General features: G+C 41.6%; 1 protein-coding gene across 1 annotated transcript in view; it reads left to right on the top strand.

Moving 5' to 3' along the window:
- The first annotated feature begins 351 nt into the window (after nucleotides 1-351).
- Nucleotides 352-13,819, top strand: part of TM9SF3 (transmembrane 9 superfamily member 3) — a 49,393-nt gene continuing 35,925 nt past the window's right edge. The window contains exons 1-2 of the mRNA XM_059660956.1: nucleotides 352-648; nucleotides 12,172-12,367. Coding sequence (XP_059516939.1) covers nucleotides 547-648; nucleotides 12,172-12,367 — 298 coding nt within the window. The 5' untranslated portion in view covers nucleotides 352-546. The remainder of the gene's footprint in view (nucleotides 649-12,171; nucleotides 12,368-13,819) is intronic.

The following is a 13,819-nucleotide window of genomic DNA, read 5'->3' as shown; positions in this document are numbered from 1 at the left end:
ACAGCGGCAGTGCCTGCAAAGGGCGGTTTGCTCCGATCGCCCCGGCTCGGTAGGCGGCAGGGGGACCCCATCGCACAGCCGAGGAGCGGGAGGCGGGAAGGTGGAGGCGGGAAGGCGGGCGATCTGGCCAAGGGCGCACCACCCCGAGCGCCGGGACGCGGCCCGAGGCGGCTTCGGCCCCGAGGTTCGGGCCGGGTCCCCGGCGCTGCAGCCGCGTCCGCGCGCCGGGCCTCCGGGACCCTGGGCGGCCGTGGCTCGCGCGGCCCGGGCGGGGCGGCCGGCGGCGGTTGCGGCCCGCGTCGCACGGCACTTCCGGCGCGTGCCGGGGTGGCCGGATGACGTGGCTGAGTCAGAGGAAGAGGCCGCGGAGGCGCCGGGGGGCGGGGGAGGCGACGGAGCGGGCGGTGTCGGCGGCGGCGCCGAGGAGCCAGCGGCCGAGTCCGGGCCCCGTGCGTCTGTCCGCGCCCGGTGGATGCGAATCGGCTGCGGCGGCGGCGGAGGAGGAGGAGTCGGTGGGCGGGCGCCGGGCCGGTGGGAGCGCGGAGGATGAGGCCGCTGCCGGGCGCTCCCGGCGTGGCGGCGGCCGCCGCGCTGTGGCTGCTGCTGCTGCTGCTGCCCCGGGCCCGGGCGGACGAGCACGAGCACACGGTGAGAGGCGCCCCCGGCCGACGCGGCCGCCCCCGGCCTGCTCCCCGCCTCGCTGCCCCGGCGGGCCCGGCGCGGCCTGGAAAGCCCGGCGGCCCGGTGGAGCCCGTGGCCGTCCGAGGGCGCCTTCCGGTTGGGCCTGGCGGAGCAGGAACCCGGGAGCTGGGAGGAGGCATTTCCCTGCGCTCCTGGGGCAGGACTCCGCGCCCGGACCTAGATGGCGCCCCACCCCTGGGTCTGGGGCTCCCGAGGCCGGGGCAGGAGGGTCCGAGCTCACCTCGCCGCGGGGTGGGGGTCGCGGGCCGGCCGGGATGGGGCCGGTGGGAGCTGCGCTCTGGCTACTGGGGGCTGCGACGCGGCGGAAGATGGATGCGATGACCCGTCATACCGACCAGGAAATATCCACACTGGACGGTCCGCGCCGTCGCCGGCCCTCCTTTTCCCTCCTGCCCAAACCGGGCTGAGACCTGGCGTGGTGACAGCATTGATCAACTTGGGGTGCAGAGCAGCTTGCACGTGTGCATGCACTCGGCCTGCACGCACTCGCTGCCGAGCCTGTCCTGTAACTTCCTCCTCAGCCTCTCCAGCCCCGGGCCCTCCCACGAGGGCAGCTTCCGACTGGGGGCGGGGGGTCCTCAGTTTCCCCGTCTTGTGTGCCTGGAGCAGGCCTTCGTGCATTTATCCTGAAGTTCCCTGGCTGTTCAGTTGTCATGGATCTTAAGGACTATTCGAGGAACTGCGGCTTTTAGGATGGTAGAGCGAGGCAGGAAAGTAATAGAAATGCTCAGATTCCTCGGCGAGTAATTGGTTCTTATACTTTAATTCATTAGTGATGTGATGTTGCGTGAAAGGTTGTGTGTGTACTATAAATCCGAAAGGTTTGGCGGAGTCTTCTGTCATCGCTGATTAGTAAGGAAAGGAAGCAGTCGTCAATGTAGGTGTTATTTGTAATTGATCAGACTTCTTTTCTCCGCTCCCTGGGTCCGCGAGGCCCCTGTTTTACCTCCAAACTGTTGGCTGCTTTATCTTCAGTCACAGCCGGAAACTGCTTACCTGTGTATTTTTTTAAGAGACAAATCCCACGTCGGTGACATGTTTTTGTACTATATTTGTGACTTTTCACCTTACCATAATTTTGTTCAGAGGTTAAACAGTTACATTAAAAACTATATACTGTTGTTCTGTAAGGTAACTTGTCTCAAAGTGTAATAACTTCATTCCCAATGGCCATCCTTTGAGTCAATGATATGGCTTCTAATGTTTATGAACACTTAACTAAGGAAAGTTTACCATGTAAAACTCAGAATTCTCTCTTAACTGTAGTTCCACCATACAGGATATCAGCCAAGAGTAGTAATATACTTTTTTCATGTTTTATAATGAACTGCTATAAATGGAAAAAACTATCAATTAAAATTTCAAAAATTGGAGGTGTATAAAATGGTGTTAGGTTAATTTACATATTTTAAATGCAAATACTAATTTCACTGAAATTTTATTGCCAGGAACATTTTAATTTTTTGAATCAGTAATTGAATATACAGTATTTGATAAGAGGTTTTTGAGAGAATATGTGTATGAGATAATTGCTGGACAAAAATTTGGAATCCATGTCTACTTTGGATTGTTCTCACTCAGTTACCTATTAATAACTATTAAGAAAGGAAAAAAGTTATAGGAAGAATAGCATTAAGTTATAAATATAAAATGTGTCATTCACATATACTTTTTACTATTAGCCAAAGTACTTTACTACTTTCAAGTTTTTTGAAAATATTTTTTAAAGCTAGGCATTTACCTTAGCCAGATAGCAGTACTGAAAAGGCTATGGTTAAGTGAATTGTTTTCCTACCAGGAAGGTCAGAAGTAGCCAGTGAAGAAAGAATGATACTGAAGGAGGATAAAAATTGCCAAGAGAAGGTTGTTGCTGAGTAGATGCTTATTAAGAACTTGTGGAATTGAATTATTAAAGAACAGTTTTGAAAGTTTAAGTTTACCCTTTATTTTTATTTTTAAAGATATTTTTATTGATTTTAGAGAGGAAGGGAGAGGGAGAGAGATAGAAACATCAATGATGAGAGAATCATTGATAGGCTGCCTCCTGCGCATCTCACACAGGGGATCTGGGCATGTGCCCTGACCGGGAATTGAACCAGGACCTCTAGGTTCATAGGTTGACACTTCACCACTGAGCCATGCTGGCTGGGCTAAGTTTACCCTTTAGATTAACTTTCTGTGAAGACAGTTTCTAGTTAGAAATAATAACTAAAAGGATTTTTCTAGCAATATGTGCTAGTTATTGTTATTAACTCATTGTAAACATGTTAATAACCTTGTGAAGTGAATGATATTATGCCCTTTTTATAGATGAGGAAACCAGTGCCAGAGAGGTTAAGTTACTTGCCCAAGGCCACGCAGTCAGTAGGGATAGAGGGCAAGATTTGAACTAGTCAATTTGTTTGGCTTTTTAAAAAATATATTTTATTGATTTTTTACAGAGAGGAAGGGAGAGGGATAGAGAGTTAGAAACATCGATGAGAGAGAAACATCGATCAGCTGCTTCCTGCACACCTCCTGCTGGGGATGTGCCCGCAACCCAGGTACATGCCCTTGACCGGAATCGAACCTGGGACCCTTTAGTCCACAGGCTGATGCTCTATCCTCTGAGCCAAACCGGTTAGGGCAAACTAAGGCAATTTGAATTAATAGTCTTCTATACTCAGGATATGCTTCTACAGTCCTTTATGCTAAAAATAGGGCAGTAAACACTTGCTATTAAATTGAATAGTTCTCTGTTGATAGTATTTTTATGTACTTACAGAAATGTTTGGATAAGTCTAGTTACATAATGGGCTGTTACTGAGAAAATGTTTGGGTTGTTGAAGAGGTATAGGACTGACTTATGGGCATGTGGCCTGGGCAGTCACGTTATATGTGCAAACACGTAAGGACTGCCTGGTTTAATGCTCTGCTGTCACCATCTTGGAATTCTTAATTTTTGAGTAGGGAGTCCTGCATTTTTATTTTGTACCGGCCCCCACAAATTATGTGGCTGTTTCTAAGAAGGAACACCTAATTTATTCAGTTCCAGAAAGGCCCTTATTTCTCTTACTTTACCTTCTGAATTAGGATTTGACTTATAAAACCATTGTACTTATATGGTATTTTTATGTGCTTATTTATCTAAGCCTTTTTAGTATTCTCGTAAGAATAATGAGAAGAAAATGTGCTGTTGACTTCTAGAGTATACCTACATCTAGAATTTATAAAGATGTGTTCCCTTCAGTTTTTAAAAGTTGAATCACATGAATTACAGGACATTGTTTGGAATAAAAATTAAAGAATGACAGGCTCTTGATACAGTGGGGCCTTGACTTACGAGTTTAATTCGTTCCGTGACGGAGCTCGTAACTCAAATTACTCATATGTCGAATCTAAAAGTGAACGAGTGAGACATGTGATGCTGGGCTGATGTTGTGGCGTTCACTGTGACGTTCGCTGCGCCAACTAGCGGTGGGGTATCCGAAGCTGGCTCATAACCCGAATTTTAGCTCGCAACGCAAAGCAAAAAATCGGCCGAGAGATGGCTCGTATCTCGAAAAACTCGTTAGTCGGGACACTTGTAAGTCAAGGCCCCACTGTATGTGACTGTGAAGGGTCAAAGAAAGGACTCTTTAGAATGAGTGAAAGATATATAGGATGTGGTTTATACTTTTTTGGCTTTCTAAAACTCAGGGCACTTGCTGGCATCTAGAGTTAGATTACCATCTCTCCTAAGATTCCAGAGGTTTCCATTAAAAAGTTTTCAAACTGAGAATCATAGAATTTTAGAACTGGAAAGATTTGAGGCCATTGTATCCAACACACTATTTTTCCAGAAGGCTTAAAGAGGCCCAGTGACTGACCCAAGGCCACAGAAAGAATCTGAGCTTCCTGATCTCTGTAGTCCTTGCTTTGTCTACCTGTCTTGTCCATACAATTTCCATATTAATACTATGCAAAGATGTCAGCACCAAAAAAACAATAATCAAGGGCACAGGAATTTTAAAGCATTTTATGATTTGTACTGTAGCCTTGAATTTTTATGGGTTCTGTTTCCTTAAGACCATAAAGTCAATTTTTAAAATTTTTGTCTGCTACATATTGAGGCTCTGTGCTTGGCACAAAGAAATGGTATTTAATTAGTCCTTGTTGAGTGACCTGAGTAATTAGGGAGTTACTAGGGACAAGAATATGCCATGTTGGAAGCATGAAACCCTGTTGCTTAAAGCATTGAACAAACCCAGACCATGATTCACTTAAGACTCGTAGTCTCAAGGATGCCTGTTGTGCTTTAGGGGCCTTACCTAGGCTTAACTCTCATTTCTTTGTGGCCCACAGTACTTCTGTAGGCAATCTTGGGATCTGTGTCTAGGATAGCCTTTTCTTGGCCTCTGCTGTAAACACTAGACCATTCAGTGTTTTCAGAAATGATTTTGTTTGCTTTACTTTAACAAATGTCAGCCTTTTGTTTTTGTCACTGTTGGGGGCATAGGAACTTCTAAAACTTATAAGTGTGAAGACTTATAAAGAGAAGGGACTGTTTACTACAAGTGAATTTGTGAGTGCTCTAATATAGATCTAATTTTAGGAAATGCCATAATTCATTGTCCTATTTTCAGTGTACTCTATGATAGACTAAAAGTTTATTTAGGTACAAAGCTATTAGAGAGAGGGGGGAGGGGAGAGAGAGAGAGAGGTTATCTCAAGAGACTGTCTAAAAATACCTTCTAATTTATTTGTATTTGAATTCTGATGTATGTGTTTTACATAAATAATGAAAAGGTATTGAACTTACGATTTGTGAAACATTTTCAGAACTGGATTTTGCTTCTTCAGGTATCTATTTTAAAGCAAACACTCATCCCAGGAAAATGATGGCATTTAGGTGCTTATTCTGAGCCCTCAGTTCTTTGCCTGTCTATATAAGTTCTGATTTCTTTATTCAGATTTTACGTAAGTACATCAGTAGCATTATTTCCTAAAGTGTTCTTTCTGAGAAAAATTAATTCATGATCTCTATCAAGTAGGGAAACTTCTATGATTCTCCTTTCCCAGCACATAAACAGTATTTAAATAAGAGAGGCCCAGCATTTGTGACTTACTGAGATTAGAGCACAATCTCAAGGTAGCTTCTTAGGAAGGCATATTTTTTCCTTTAGGGCAAATTAAAGGCTCATATGGAAAAGTTGTTTACTGTTCATTACTGTCTTTAGTTGCTTGGTACAACTTTGCTTTTTTTCATATTTTCTTCATTTAGTTTTGCTCTTTAGTTAATGAGACTGACTAGGGATTAGCAAAAGTGTAGTCCTAATGTTGTAAACTTGGGTACTAGTTATATGATCTTGGACAAATTACTTAGTATCTATGATCTTTGTTTTGTTTTCATCTGTAAAATGGGGAAAATAAGAGGACCTATCTTAACATTTTGAGAGGATTAAATGTTTATGTAAAAAACTTAGAGCAGTGGTTCTCAACCTGTGGGTCGCTACCCCTTTGGTGGGGGGGTCGAACGAACTTTTCACAGGGGTCGCCTAAGACCATGGGAAAACACATATATAGTTACATATTGTTTTTGTGATTAATCACTATGCTTTAATTATGTTCAATTTGTAACAATGAAATTGGGGGTCACCACAACATGAGGAACTGTATTAAAGGGTCGTGGCATTAGGAAGGTTGAGAACCACTGCCTTAGAGCTATGCCTAGCACATGGTATGTGCTTATTAATTGTTAGCTAATGATACTATTAGAAAAGATGGTGTCAAAGGACCTAAATAGACACCTTTCAAAAGAGGACATTCAGAAAGCCAAGAGACATGAAAACATGCTCAAAGTCACTAATCATCCGAGAGATGCAAATCAAAACAGCAATGAGGTACCATCTCACACCTGTCAGACTGGCTATCATCAACAAATCAACAAACGACAAGTGCTGGAGAGGATGTGGAGAAAAAGGAACACTTGTGCACTGCTGGTGGGAATGCAGACTGGTGCAGCCACTATGGAAGACAGTATGGAGTTTCCTCAAAAAACTGAAAATGGAACTCCCATTTGACCCTGTGATCCCACTTCTAGGAATATATCCCAAGAAACCAGAAACACCAATCAGAAAGGATATATGCACCCCTATGTTCATAGCAGCACAATTCACCATAGCTAAGATCTGGAAACAGCCTAAGTGCCCATCAGTAGATGAATGGATTAGAAAACTGTGGTACATCTACACGATGGAATACTATGCTGCTCTAAAAAGGAAGGAACTCTTACCATTTGCAACGTCATGGATGGAACTGGAGAGCATTATGCTAAGTGAAATAAGCCAGTCAATAAAGGAAAAATACCACATGATCTCACTCATTCATGGACAATAGAGACCATTATAAACTTTTGAACAATAATAGATACAGAGGCAGAGCTGCCTCAAACAGATTGTCGAGCTGCAGCGGGAAGGCCGGGGAGGGTTGGGGGGCAGGAGGTAGGGGGGTAAGAGATCAACTAAAGGACTTGTATGCATGCATATAAGCATAACCAATGGACATAAGACACTGGGGGATAGGGGAGGCTAGGGGACTGTCTAGGGCGGGGGGATAAAATGGATACATATGTAATACCCTTTGTAATACTTTAAGCAATAAAAAAAAATAAATTAAAAAAAAATAAATAAATGAAAATTAAAAAAAAAAAAAAAAGAAAAGAAAAGAAAAGATGGTGAGATATTGCAAGTTAGGGATTGGTCTGTTAAGGCCTTACCCGAGGATTTGAGGATTTGAGGATTTGAGAAAGGATTTGAGCAGTTCTGAAGGATAAGTAGAAATTGGGTAGGTGGAGAGGAGGACTTTATAGATATGGTGGAATGACATAAGGAAAAAGGTGGAGCAGGAAAGGAAGGGAAGACAGTATCAGAGATCATTGTGGCTGGAGTAGACGGCTTAGAGTTGAATGTGTAACAGTGAAACTCTTCTGAGAGCTGGAAAATGAATAGAATGGTGAGGTGAAGAATGCAGGTAGTCTGAACTGGCCTCTCATGACTACTTCTGAGGGAGGCCTCATAGAAGGATTACAGCCATAATCAGGGATCCCCTGATCCACTGCTGTGCTTCCTTGACTTTTCCTCTCCCGTTCTCCTGGTTACACTCCACAGGTGGAGGAAGAGCCTTCCTTACCTGTGCCTTTCTTCCCATGGAATTGGGGAACTCAAGGACTTTCTCAGCAGTTTTAGCAAAAGGAAGATTTTTTTTTCTTCAAAAGTTCTGTGAAGTCTTCCTTTTGGTATTTTCTAATTTCAAGATATTTTAAAACACATTTTCTCTCTTGAAAAATAACTCTTGTTTTTAACCTTGTCTTGGGAGTGCTTATTCTTAGGGACCATCAAGAACTGCAATGAAAAGTAAATATTTTAAGTTCATATCTGATCATGGTCTGCATAAGGAGCAATGTAAAAGAAACATTTTTGCTTTAATATTCACCCGAACCTTTGTATGGTTATGTGTGAGTACATGTGTGTATATAAATGTATTATATATATGTGACTGTTGAATATATTACATATACTTATACTGTCTATCTATCTATATAAAAGGCTAAGCAACTGTCCTACCGGTAGGTATGACACTCACTGACCATCAGGGGGCAGATGCTCTGACCGGTAGCCATGATGCACACTGACCACCAGCTCAACGCAGGAGCTGCCGAGCTGCGGTGACTTGGCAGCTGCAGTTCTCTGGTGATGCACCTGGAACCAAGATGAGGGAGCCCAGTTCTGGGATGCGTCACCCGAGAACTGCCCTCTCGCAATCTGGGACCCCTCAGGGGATGTTGGAGAGCTGGTTTCAGTCCGATCCCTGCAGGCTAGGCCGAGGAACCCCACTGGTGCACAAATTCATGCACTGGGCCTCTAGTATTTATATATTTTAAATTACTATTTTCAGTCCTCTTCCCAGAGGAATTTTAGACTGCAATCTATAATAATAAAAGTGTAATATGCTGATAGATCTTACGTCCTTCCAGACAAAGCAGGGGATGTAAGGGAAGCATGGGTCCTGGGTGCCAGAGGGAAGCCAGTGCTAAGCAGTTGGGGGAAGGAAGGCCTACTCTTGCATGAATTTCATGCATCGGGCCTCTAGTATGGTATATATTTTTTTAGAGTTTGCATCCTGTTATCACAACTCTACTTTCTTAACAGGTTTCATGAACCTTTAAAATGAGTGATTTCAGAATATGTAGTTTAACACACAGTATGACCCTGAAATTATTTTAGTTCTATGTTTCAGTTTGTATAAAATAAACACCCCATTTTAGCAATAATTACTGTTCAAATTTTTGTCTTTTTAAAGGAATAGGAGTATTAGGATTTATAGGGAAAGTGTTTTTGTGCTTATTTTTATGAGTTACATTTAAACATTTTTGCAGACTCTCAGCAGGATTAATGGCAAGGTCCCCGTTAATAGGTCCTCTTGTTCAACATCCTAAATGGATGCATTTTGTTACTTCCCCTTTCTTATTTCTCTAAAAGGGTACTTATTGCAGTTAGTGCACATACTTCAGACTTCTTTTACTAAGTTGCTAAGGAACTTTTACATTTCAGCATCTTTTTCCAGTGTTTTCTTCATCATATTTATTAAATACTTTTTGCATACATTATGTTGTGGAGAGAGCTTCCTGCCTACTGAAGAGTTTTCCATTCTAATACCAACTCAGTCAGTTGATAGTGATTGGTTTTAGAGTATTATTTTGAGAATTCTTTTACTGTATCCATATTGTTTAGCAGAAAGGATTACCTTGATTGATTAGTGATGTGTGACCATAAGCATTGGATGGAACTGAATGGCGATGTATGGATTCATTCCTTCATACATGAAGATTATCAGCTGTTTTTCTGACTTCACTTGAAATAGTTTATGATTTCCTATACCAGCGGTTGCCAACCTTTCGAACCTCATGGACTACCAGTGGTCTGCGGACCACTGGTTGGCGACCGCTGTTCTATACTATTGTTTATCCTGACCCTTCTCTGCCAAAGCAGAATTAATCATCCCTTTATCGTTGCTATGATAGCCTATTATTATCTTAATTGTAACACATATCTTCATTTAATCATTTCCTTGTCTGGCTTTTCTATGGATTGTAAACTTCGTAAAGGAAAGAACAGTATTTTATTTATCTGTATATCCTTAACACCTAACACTGTGCTTCGTACATGTTCTACATAGCCAAAAAATGAGATAGTTCATTATTTCCTTGATGATCTGGATGATGTGTGGTATGAACAATGAGACATTTATTATGTTTGAAGATAGGTGATTAAGCCTCGGTTCTAGGATGGTGGTGCAGTGTACCAAAAGGAAAGGCAGTTGCTTTAGATAAGAATAGTCAAGTCAGTGTTTTTTTGGAATGCAGAGGAACTTGGTGTTTGAACTTCATGTCTGAGAGAATGGTGGTACCATTAGAAAAACAAAGTTGGAAAGCGGGTAGATTTGGATGGGATGAGTTTGGTTTTGAAGATGTTGGATTTTGATTGAAAATGTTTGTTTATTAGTTTTAGATGGAGGATTTGCACTAAGGATTTGGTAGTTGGGCTAGTTGGAGAGCTTGCTGTGTTATATGCTTCATCATAGCACTCTACTTGATTGCAATTGCTTATTCAATGTCTATCTTTCCCTTTAGGCTCTAAGCGCCAGTAGGGTTGGGAAAATGTCTTGTTCAATGCTGTATCCTTACAAACACAGTTACTGTTTGGCACATGGTAGGCACTCAGTAAATAATTGTTCAGTGATTTAACTTCCGTACTATTAGTTGACTTAAATTGTACACTATATTGACTTTATATTGCTAATTAGGGTTACTAGTTTTTAAATTACTTGGATAATTGCTTTTTATAGAATCATTGGACATTTAGATTTGAGATCTTAGAAATCTTTGGCAAATCCCCCAGTTGGACCCTGGAAAGGTAAAGTCATCTACCCAAATTTATTATTTATTCAAAAAAATATAAATATGATACATGTCTTTCAGGCTAATAAAGGGAAGGTAGAAAGATGGTTTAAGTAGATGGTGATTTCATAGGTTTTCTCTTGTTTAATCATTTCTCTCCTCTCTAGTGCTTTGTCCAATGGCATGGAAAAGATTAGAAAGGAGATGAAATTTTATTTGTGCTTGCTGGCAACAGATTTTTGGAGTTTCTAATGATTAACATGAGGTTTAGATAAGATATTGATTTTGTTTCCTCCTCCTTTGTCATGTTAGCATGGTTAATCATGTTCTTGGTTTACCATTATTTGATAGTATAATTATAAACATTCATATGAGTTATTTGGCTCTGTTTAAACAATACCATCTGTAAAACAAAGTTTAGAAAAAGTGGATCTGCCTGAGACCACAATCATAGGATATAATTTTAAAAGTCAGTAAATTTTCATTTTTAAGGTGTGGACATTAATCATCAGATTAAAATAAACGTCCAGTATTTTATTTTATAGTTTCCCAAACAGAGACAGTATACTTTTGTTTAGAACAAATAACAAATAGTCCCTTAATTATTTATATATATACTAGAGGCCCAGTGCATGAAATTCATGCATGGGCAGGGGTTTGTGTGTGTTCCACAGCCCAGCCTGCACCTTCTCCAATCTGGGACCCCTTGAGGGATGTCCGACTACCCGTTTAGGTGGGATCAGGCCTAAACGGGCAGTCGGACATCCCTCTCACAGACCAGGACTGCTGGCTCCCAACTGCTCACCTGCCTGCCTGATTGCCCCTAACCGCTTCTGCCTGCCAGACTGATCACCTCCTAACCACTCCCCTGCCAGCCTAATCGACACCTAACTGCTCCCCTGCCGGCCTGATTGCCCCTAACTGCCCTCCCCTGCCACCCTGGTCTCCCTAACTGCCCTCCCTTGCCTGCCTGGTTGCCCCTAACTGCCCTCCCCTGCTGGCACAGTCACCCCTAACTTCCCTCCCTTGCCAGCCTGGTCGCCCCCAACGGGCCTCCCTTGCAGGCCTGGGTCCCCCCCATTTGTTCTCCCTTGCAGGCCTGATTGCCCACAACTCCCCTCCCCTGCTGGCCATCTTGTGTTCACATGGGGGCGGCCATCTTTGACCACATGGGGGGGCCATCTTATGTGTTGGAGTGACGGTCAATTTGCATATTACCTCTTTATTATAAATGATGATATATCACACACACACTGTATTTTTTGTTTTTTTTTTTTTTGGTTAGTCTTCACTCGATATTTTTTCATTGATTCTTAGAGTGGAGGGGAGGGGGAGAGATGGAACATCTGTGTGAGAGAAACACATCAATTGGTTGCCTTCTTGCATGTGCCCCGACCGGGCCGGGGATCGAGCCTACAACCAAGATATGTGTCCTTGACAGGAATCAAACTTGGGACCCTTCAGTCTGAGGGCCAATGCTCTATCCCCTGAGCCAAACTGTCTAGGGATAAATGTATTTTTTAAATAATTGTTTTTGCTTTTTTAAATTTCAGTATCAAGATAAAGAGGAAGTTGTTTTATGGATGAATACTGTTGGGCCCTACCATAATCGACAAGAGACATATAAATACTTTTCACTTCCATTTTGTGTGGGGTCAAAAAGAAGTATTGGTCATTACCATGAAACTCTGGGAGAAGCACTTCAAGGCGTTGAATTGGAATTTAGTGGTCTGGATATTAAATTCAAAGGTAAGTACACCTTAATAGTCCTTCTAATAGAAGTTATATTGTAGACCAGGGTTTCTCAACTTTGGAACTATTGACGTTACAGCTGGATAAGTCTTTATGTGTGTGTGTGGGGGGGGGGGGGCTGTCCTGTACATTGTAGAAGTGCCTCTTGCTTCTTTACCCACTAGATGCCAGCAGCACTACCAGTTGTGACAACCAAAAAGTCTTCAGAGGTTGCTAATAGCCCTTAGTTGAGTATCACTGCTCTAGACTCTAAGAAATGTTTTAACCTATAACTTAAGTGTATTGCATTTAGGAAAACTAACAAAGATTTATTTATTTACTAGTAAATTTATATTTATTGGAAATAGATGTCCCTCTTTTCCCCCCATAGACTCCCCTCCATAACAAAGATTTATTTTGAATGTTATAAAGTAAAATAAATAATTGCTAATAACTTTATATTTTCCTAGCATATTTCTCAAAAGTGTTTTCTAGCAAACCATCTAGTGACTAATTGGACATATGTGGTTGGGGAATACCTTCATAGATTCATATTGGAGTAATTTCTGAGGTGCGGGGATGTAATGGGGTGTGTATGGATGGATACTTAAATATTTTGTGTAAATCCTTAATTTCGAACTTGTACCATTGGCTTAGAATGTATTTAAAAGTGCTGTATTAATTTATACTCTGAATACTTATAGGATAGTGTGGCTTTAAATTTGAAGTAAAAAACATGTTAAAATTGGAAAAGAGCCTCCTTATTTTTCAAGTATCTATTTTATCAGGTCTTTTGAGTGTGTTTATACTTTTTATTTTCCTCTGTAAAGTTTATCAGAGAGGTGTTTTCTGATAGACATTTTTAATCTGATAAACAGAAGCTTGAAAAGTTGAATTTTTGTAGGATCTTTGATTAGGTGTCTTGATTTTTGAATAGAGCATGGATCTTGTAATCAGGAGCTTTGAATTTTAATCCTATTTCTTTTATTGTATTGGTTTCAGTAAAGTTGTTTACTCCAATTTGACTTCATTGCCTACATGTGTAAAATGAACATCAACTGACTCCTGTTATTTTTAGCACTTTTGTATGATGTGAAGTGAGATATTTTAAAGATAATATTTGATTTTAATTCGTTAAATTTTATTCTTGTTTTTAGAATATTTTTTGTTGTTGAAAATAGGTATACATGTTTGCATTCTTTCCCCCCATTATATTCCTTGGGGCTTAATGAAGTTATAAATTTAAACCACAGTCATAGCCTATAGTTTTATGAAATATTGTGAACCTGCCCTGAGGCTTGTGTAAGGAGAAAACAGACTAGAATGTGTGATCTTTGAGAAACTCAGTACTACGTTTATTACATACTTTCTCCATTTGACGCACATTTTTAATTTATTAAAGCGGAATCAGAAAGAGAAAATAGGCAAAAACCCTGAATCCTACTTTGCTACGATGGACAGATTTCATCA

Source organism: Myotis daubentonii, chromosome 13 (genome assembly GCF_963259705.1).
Source record: "Myotis daubentonii chromosome 13, mMyoDau2.1, whole genome shotgun sequence".
Lineage (NCBI taxonomy): Eukaryota > Metazoa > Chordata > Mammalia > Chiroptera > Vespertilionidae > Myotis > Myotis daubentonii.
This window is presented reverse-complemented; position numbering and strand designations above follow the sequence as displayed.